The sequence below is a fragment of the Notolabrus celidotus genome, chromosome 21 (assembly GCF_009762535.1).
Source record: "Notolabrus celidotus isolate fNotCel1 chromosome 21, fNotCel1.pri, whole genome shotgun sequence".
Taxonomy (NCBI): Eukaryota; Metazoa; Chordata; class Actinopteri; order Labriformes; family Labridae; genus Notolabrus; species Notolabrus celidotus.
This window is the reverse complement of record NC_048292.1, coordinates 27,135,429-27,144,393: the sequence shown is the minus strand read 5'-3', so window position 1 is coordinate 27,144,393 and position 8,965 is coordinate 27,135,429. Positions and strand designations below refer to the sequence as shown.

The 8,965-nt window shown below is 44.2% G+C and overlaps 1 protein-coding gene across 1 annotated transcript in view; it reads left to right on the top strand.

The window, feature by feature from the left end:
* The first annotated feature begins 1,082 nt into the window (after positions 1 to 1,082).
* The window catches only part of celsr1a (cadherin EGF LAG seven-pass G-type receptor 1a), a 145,888-nt gene continuing 138,005 nt past the window's right edge, over positions 1,083 to 8,965 (top strand). Inside the window, exon 1 of the mRNA XM_034674220.1 lies at positions 1,083 to 4,731. Coding sequence (XP_034530111.1) covers positions 1,194 to 4,731 — 3,538 coding nt within the window. The 5' untranslated portion in view covers positions 1,083 to 1,193. The remainder of the gene's footprint in view (positions 4,732 to 8,965) is intronic.

The window sequence follows — 8,965 nt, the reverse complement described above, 5'->3', positions numbered from 1 at the left end:
GCTTTTTAATTTACCTCCAATGATTACACTAATAAAAATTCATCCTCAAATTGAGGTTTGAAAGGTGCCCATTTTTTCCTTTTGCCCCTGCCTCTCAAACAGCCTGAGTACGCAACTGCACAATTAATATTGATCAATATTGATTTTTTAAAAAGTGAATTTGAAGTTCTCACACTGCTGCTTTTTAATTTACCTCCAAGGATTACACTAATAAAAATTCATCCTCAAATTGAGGTTTGAAAGGTGTCCTTTTTTTCCTTTTGCCCCTGCCCCTCAAACAGCCTGAGTACGCCACTGCACAATTAATATTGATCAATATTGATTTTTTAAAAGTGAATTTGAAGTTCTCACACTGCTGCTTTTTAATTTACTTCCAAGGATTACACTAATAAAAAATCATCCTCATATTGAGGTTTGAAAGGTGCCCTTTTTTTTTCCTTTTGCCCCTGCCCCTCAAACAGCCCGAGTACGCCACTGCAAAATTATTATTGATCAATATTGATTTTTTTTTTTTATTTATTTGAAGTTCTCACACTGCTGCTTTTTAATTTACTTCCAAGGATTACACTTATAAAAATTCTTCCTCAAATTGAGGTTTGAAAGGTGCCCTTTTTTTCCTTTTGCCCCTGCCCCTCAAACAGCCTGAGTACGCCACTGCACAATTAATATTGATCAATATTGATTTTTTAAAAGTGAATTTGAAGTTCCCACACGGCTGCTTTTTAATTTACTTCCAAGGATTACATTAATAAAAAAAGTTGTTCTGGGGTAACCCTCAAACACGCACTAGGAATCTTACCAAACTCTCATCCTATTGTAATAACAATTGCACGCATTGGTCACCCGGTCAGGGCCACTTCTCTAATCTCCATGAGAAAAAAAATCTCCCCGTGAAAGCGTCCCAGAGCGGGAACACAGCAGGTTTATGGTAATAAGCCCCTGAGGAGGAGAGGAGGAGAGGAGGAGGCGGCGTTGGAGAGCCACGGAGCCATTTTGTACTCATTTAAACTCAGTGGGTTAACGCAGCGTCTGCGCACAGTGGATCCACTGAGACTATGGAGACGGAGCGTCTTTCCCACATTTAAACGCCACAATGAGGGATAAAAACAAAGCGCTGTGTTGGGAGAGGGAGAGTTAATGCTTTTCCGGAGGATTTTCGAGGAAGTTCAAAGGGATCTGACTGCTTTCAAAGTATGGAGCTGTCGATATATTGGATGTTGGTCTGTGGCTTATTCAGCGTGCCGCTCACTGGATGTTTGGAGATACACCTTTCGGAGACTTTACAGCCCGGGACCCTTTTGGCAAACTTGTCGCTCGGCCCAGGATGGACTTACAAACTTGACAGGACTTTATCCTCCAAATTCATGCAGAACTTTTTGGAAGTTGAGAGGCACGGTGGGGTAATCCGTCTGTCCCGCAGAGTTCAGTGTGCGCACACACCGAGGAACCCAGCAGCTGTTTATTTCAGAACAGGTTCCTCAACATCTGGAGACGTTATTCTGACACAGTTTAATGTGTTTGTGCACGGGCAGGACTGTTTTATTAAATACAAGAGAAAGAAAGCACCAGGTAAGCCAGATATTCATATAGACCACCTTTCAAAACTGAAGGCAACTTCCTGCTCCCCCGCAGGTAAACTCCTGTTGAATGTAACAGAGCTGCTGCCTGTCTTTACGCGTAACACCGCCTTCTCGGACAGTATCTGTGTAGGAGAAGAGTTGAGCGCAGTGTTCAGACATGGAGAACTGTTCTTGGCTGGCAACTTGTGTCTCGAGCTCACAGGACAGTCCCAAGTGAGTTTGCACTGCGCGTTCCAGAGCTCTCCAGGCGGCAGGCTGTCTGTGCAGCTGGATCTAACGCTTGTGACTGTGCCTCAGCTTCATGGATCCTCTGCAGAAGAAAGCGTCCGGAAAAAGTCTGGCAAATTGAGCCGCAGGGGGAAGCGACAAGCAAACGCGTCTCCCCAGTTCCAGCTCCCTAACTATCAGGTGTCCGTGCCCGAGAATGAGCCTGCGGGCACGCGGGTTATCACTCTGAAAGCCACTGACCCGGATGATGGAGAGGCAGGGAGGCTTGAGTACAGCATGGAAGCCATATTTGACAGCAGATCCACCGACTATTTTGACATTGACTCCCAGACAGGGAGCATCATAACGGTCCAGTCATTAGACAGAGAAGTCAAAGACACCCATGTCTTTAGAGTCATTGTAACAGACAATGGCTCCCCTAAAAGATCTGCCACCTCTTACCTCACAGTCACTGTGAGTGACACCAATGACCATACCCCTGTGTTTGAGCAAACTGATTACCGTGTGAACATCAGGGAGAATGTTGAAGTGGGGTTTGAAGTGATTACAATCCGGGCCACCGATGGAGATGCTCCCTCCAACGCCAATATGATTTATAAAATTGTAAATGACAATGAAATTAACTCTGTGTTTGAAATTGACTCCCGGAACGGTCTGGTGAAGATCAAAGAGAGGCCTGACAGGGAGACCCGGGCAAAGTATCGGCTCATTGTTGAGGCCAATGACCAAGGCAAAGACCCAAGCCCCCGCAGCGCCACCGCCACTGTCCATATAACTGTGGAGGATGAAAATGACAACTACCCTCAGTTTAGTGAGAAGAGGTATGTTGTGCAGGTTCAAGAGAATGTCGCAATCAACACCAAAGTCATTCAGGTGGAGGCTACAGATAAAGACGAGGGGAACAACGCTAAAGTTCATTACAGCATCATCAGTGGGAATGTTAAAGGACAGTTTTATATTCACTCCCCCACCGGTGTGATTGATGTCATCAATCCTCTGGACTATGAGATGATTCGGGAGTATAATTTGCGAATCAAGGCTCAGGATGGTGGAAGACCCCCTTTGATAAATGGCACAGGGATTGTGGTAGTGCAAGTGGTGGACGTGAATGACAATGCCCCGATGTTTGTCAGCACCCCTTTTCAGGCGACTGTGTTGGAAAATGTGGCGATCGGTTATTCAGTGATCCACATTCAAGCAATCGATGGGGATGCAGGGGAAAATTCCCGTTTGAAATACAGACTAACTGACACCGCGCCTGGTTTTCCGTTCACCATCAACAACAGCACAGGCTGGATCTCAGTGAGCGAAGAGCTTGACAGGGAGGCGACTGAGTTCTACACCTTCGGCGTGGAGGCAAGCGATCACGGGATTCCTGTGATGTCCTCCTCGGCCAGCGTCAGCATCACAGTGCTGGATGTGAACGACAACGTGCCTACGTTTACAGAGAAGTCCTACTCACTGAAGATCAATGAAGATGCTGTAGTCGGGTCCAGCGTCCTTACAGTGACAGCCGTGGATAGGGACGTCAACAGTGTTGTGACCTATCAGATCTCCAGTGGCAACACAAGGAACCGTTTTGCCATCACTAGTCAAAGTGGAGGTGGTCTCATCACTTTAGCACTCCCGTTAGACTATAAGCAAGAACGTCAGTATGTGCTAACAGTTACTGCCAGCGACGGGACACGCTATGACACCACCCAGGTTTTCATCAACGTAACGGATGCCAACACACACCGGCCTGTTTTCCAAAGTGCCAATTACCAGGTTATGCTAAGTGAAGAGAAACAAGTCGGCTACACGGTTACGGTAATCAGTGCGACAGATGAAGACACGGGAGAAAATGCACGCATCACATATGTGATGGAGGATAATGTTCCTCAGTTTAAAATCGACCCAGACACAGGTGCCATCACAATGCAAATGGAGATCGATTATGAAGACCAGGCCTCGTATACATTAGCCATCATTGCCAGAGACAATGGCATCCCTCAGAAATCTGACACGACTTATGTGGAGATTATCATTCTGGATGCTAATGATAACACTCCTCAGTTTCTCCGGGATATGTACAAAGGATCTGTACTTGAAGATGCACCTGCCTTCACCAGTGTTCTTCAGATATCAGCCTCAGATAGAGATTCTGGTTCAAATGGTAGGGTGAGCTACACTTTTATGGATGGGGATGATGGAGTGGGAGACTTCCTCATAGAACCTTACTCTGGTATCATCAGAACCGCTCGCAAACTGGACCGAGAGAATATCCCTGTGTACAACCTTAAGGCCTACGCTGTGGATAGAGGGGTCCCGCCTCTGAAAGCAGCTGTCCCTATCCACGTGGTCGTCCAAGACATAAATGACAATGCACCAGTGTTTGAGAAAGATGAGCTGTTCATTGACGTGAAGGAGAACAGCCAGGTGGGTTCTGTAGTCGCCCGGATCACAGCTATGGACCCTGATGAGGGCACCAATGCTCAGATCATGTACCAGATCGTGGAGGGGAATGTTCCAGAAGTTTTCCTGCTGGATATTTTCAACGGAGACCTCACTGCACTCACAGACCTGGATTATGAAACTAAAACGGAGTATGTCATTGTGGTCCAGGCCACCTCAGCACCGCTAGTGAGTCGGGCCACAGTGCACATTCGCCTTGTTGACATCAATGATAACATCCCAGTGCTGCAAAACTTTGAGATTATTTTCAACAACTACATCACCAACAAGTCCAACAGTTTTCCGTCTGGAATAATAGGGAAGGTACCAGCTTATGACCCGGATGTGTCGGATAAGCTCCAATACAAATTTGAATCTGGGAATGAGCTAAGTTTGCTGCTGTTGAACGAAGCCACTGGGGATCTGAGGCTAAGCAGGGACCTTGACAATGACAGGCCTCTGGAAGCACCCATGACCATCTCTGTCTCAGGTAAGAACACTTTTCAAAATCTTCCTTTCATCTTAATACAATCAGTTTTTTCCTCCACGTTAGTAACATGTTGCAACACACACAAGCAAGGTGAGTAAGTGTGTTCGAGATGTCACTGTGTGTATTTTATACTCGCATATGCAGAAGTGTGAGTTGACTGGAGGCGGAGGATAGGTATCTGCAGTGGCGTTTGCTATATGTTTAGAGTGTTTGCTGCAGGCTCCATTCAGGATCCAGTTCGGCTGCTTTTGTGCTATTTCACTGATAACTGCATGGTGTGTAAGTGGTTGGTCGGGTTTATTAAACGATGTCATTAGCAGGGTACCCTCACATTTTTCGCTACAGTTGTGTGGCTCTCTTTCCCAAAACAGAACAGACTCCCAGTTTGATATTTAAAGATAAAAAAACACATTTTAAAGCCTCAGAAACTTTATAGCTTGAGCTTTTGATCATGCAAGTTTTGATCTCAAGGTTTGTCGGTTCATTTATGAGGTCATGTAGAAAGAATTTGAGGAAAGTTGCTTTTTTTCCTCACTACAAAAGCAGACTTTGTTCTTTCAAGTTAAAGATTAGATGAATGCAAACACTTGATCATTCACACCTAATCTGGCAAGGTACAGGCAAGCACACACACACACACAGGCATGCACACATGTGCTCTGCAAGAAAGCCCTGTGACATTAATCAGGCTATCTGACAGGCAGGGTAAATCTAAAACCCTGACAGAATCACTACCCTGTCGCCTCCTGACAGCTGGTTGCTCAACCTGCTCTCTTTATTCCCTTGCTTTGTAATTTTTTTCTTGCTCTACCTCTCAAACTGTCAGTTCAACTCCAAAAGCACATTAAACCCTGTAATGGGAAAACAGCACAACAAAGCTAGAACTCTTCAACTCACCTTCTCTGTCATCATATCATCTTATGATTATCTAGTGCTGTTGTTTTCTTGCATTTGAGAAAGTAGTTTTTGTCAACCTTGAATCCTTCTGTAATTATTAAATTAGAGAGATGAAGAGATTGATGTTAAAGCTGGTGTTTGGGTTGGAAGATGTCTGATGAGTGGCTGTTACACACTGGTTCCAAACCCAACTGGGTTGAAGCAGATGTGTGTCTAACATGAGTCTGGTCCTGCTTGAGGTTTCTGCCTGTTAAAGGAAGTTTGTCCTTTTTTTTTTTTTCTTTTTTTTTAATTAAAGTGATGCTTAACGATACAAGACAGGTGAGAGACATGACAATACCATACACAATATACAAAAAGTGAAAGACAAGACAACAAGTGAACATTACAGAAATTAGTGCGCAAATGTGCGTGTGCGTGCGCGTGTGTGCGTGCGTGTATGCGTGTGTTCATTTGTTTGAGTCCGTATGTGTGTATTTGTGGGCATTCGTCTCCCCGTATGTACAACTGCATCAAAATAGGACAGTAATTTAGGACAAGCTGGGCGGGAGAAGACAGCGAAGTCAATTTATTTCAAATAAAATAAAAAACTCCAGCGGCAACAGCTACTACTACTCGTCTCATCACTATCACCGCTCCCTCTCTCTCTTATTCTCCTCTATCCCTCTTTCCAGACCCCACTCGGTCGAGGCAGATGGCTGTCTAACATGAGTCTGGTTCTGCTCAAGGTTTCTGCCTGTTAAAGGAAGTTTGTCCTCGCCGCTGTAACTAGCTAAATATTGCGAGGTGCAATGCTCATGATGGATTAAGATGAGACTGAGTCCTGTCAGTGAGAGGGGACTGGATCGTATCCTGTCTTCATGTTGGGTCTTTGTTAATACTTTAACATAGAGCACGGTCAAGACCTGCTCTGTTTGTAAAAGCGCCTTGAGATAACATTTGTTTGGCGCTATACAAATAAAGATTGGTTGATTGATTGATCAGGCAGGGGAAGCCTTTTTTTTGCTAACAGACTTGTGCTTTTTTTAGTGTCTTAAACAAAAAGAGGGACCATCCCTGTCAGAGTGCTTTATTGCCGTTGCAGACAACCTGCTGAGTATAGGAGCAGGCAGCAACCTCCATTCACAGCCCCCTACATTTATGTGTGTCAGTAACAGCTGACAGCCCTTCAGTATCCCTGACAACAGACAGCCCCAAAGGGAATAAGACCTCTTCATGACTTATTGACATGTATACACATACACACCAATACAAGAAAGCACACATTCTTTCAGGGTTATAAAGATGTACATACTTCAAACCCCCTGCTTTTAGTGGCTCAACCTGAAGCCAGGATTTAGTTAAACGTTACCAATGACGTCTTGACCTTTCAACCCTTTGCTATGGGAGAAGGAAGCCTGAGGGGGAAATTGGTGAGCTAACAGCTCCTTTGCAAAGAAAAGAGACAAGACTCTGATTGTGTTTGTCTCTCTCTTGAATTCATTCACTCTGACTCCACTGGTCTCCTTTTTTAAGGATGTAGTTTCCGTTCATTATTTGGACCTTTTTTCTGTCATTTTTTGAGATCTGACCTAAGTGCGTCTGGGTCCAAATTAGGGCTGTGCCCATCGACTGTATGAATAATGGATTTAATATCCGTGACGTCACCAATCTGTTCCTGAGCGCTGTTTTGAAACCAATCGTTTGCTGAACTCAACCAGTCAAAGTGTGACGTAAAGAGGCGGAGTTTGAGCATCCTCGCCAATAGCTATGTGTTCCAGACCAGGAGTCAAGTCAGTCATGACCTTATTTGGGCAAAAACTTGTATCTTCTGAACCGTTGCGTTAGAAAAAAATTCACCCCCCTTACAGTGTGTGCTGATAGAGCAATTAGAGACATTTTGAACCAAGCTGTAAACATGTTTATTTCTGCTGTAAAGATCCTCTTCTTTGAATGGGTGTGTATGTGGTTTCCTGTGTTTCTGCAGCCAGCCTCAAGTGGATTATTGATGAATTGCAGTTTAGAACACTTCTGCATGGGCTTCAGATTTTGAGACGTGAGGTTGCCGCTTACCATACCATCCACAGTAATACTGGTATAAATTTTCATGTGATACTAAAGTGTCATATCTTGGTATAATTGAGTGTTCCTCAGATCTATGTGGGTTGATCTGGACTCATTTGGCTCAGACCTCTGCCTTCATTTGTTGTGGTGTTCAACTTTCCTTTTGAATAGGTCTGAACTGTAGGGACCCAAGAAGAACCCTAGTGTGATGAACAGATACCCGTCTTTTGAGTTAGGTTTTCTCGGCTGGGTTGGTCAATAGCATCCTCATCCAGCAGCTCATTGTTGTCATGCTCTGCCTTTGAGAGGTGAGGTTGATATAGGAGCATTATTTTTTTTGCAAAATGGAGTTGGAAAAGGTTGCTTTCTCTAACAAGAGCCTCTTTCAAAATTTTAAACTCATGACATTTACATGATAATTTAAGTGCATTCAATCCTTAACATATCCAGGAACTTGCTGTAGATGCATGTATGTTCACAACTCAATATAGTCTGTTTTTTTATTTAAGTTGGAGGGGTGGTTAAAGGAGGAGGAGGAGGAGTCTTGCGTTGTGTTGACTGTGAAATTTCTTGTCATCGGCTCACCTAGACTTTTTACATTTTACCAGAGGACTGGCTGGAAAAAGCTCAAATAAAATTGGGGTGATATTTTGGTTTTTTTGGGGGTTCTCACATGCTGCAGAGTGACACATCATATTCTTCTATCCTTCCGCTATTACTCACAAGGCACGTCTTTGAAAATTGTGAAATGGTTGCACAGATGCAGAAACGGAAGGCTTTGAGAATGCTCTCCAAAAATACACTCGGCTAGTCACAACTTGGTTGGATCTGTCCTTGTTCTCTACAACCTGTACTTTGTGTGTTTTTGTGTGCATGTGACAGTAGTTACAGAGGCGTAACAGGAGTGAGACAGAATAGCTTTAAGACGGCCGAGCAGGCAAGGCGTGTTTGTGGGCATGTCTGAGTGTGTGTGTAATGTGAAGCTCCCACTCTGTTTACCTCCTTTGCTTCTGCAGAGCCATAGTGCAACGTAAAATCCCACACTGGGATAACTAATATTGTGACGTTGCAGGATCAGTGTAAAAGCACAATGGTGTCGTCATGGACTAGCAATATAGAAAGGACTAGAGAGAATGTACATCATGCAGTTGCTTCTATTTGTACCTGTAGTTAACTGCATAATACAGCTCTTATAAGCTGATTGGTTGCCAGAACTGACACAGCAGAAACGAGAGACAGCGACACAGAAGAAAACACAAAACCTACCAGCTCAAAGGAGAGTGAAAACATGCTT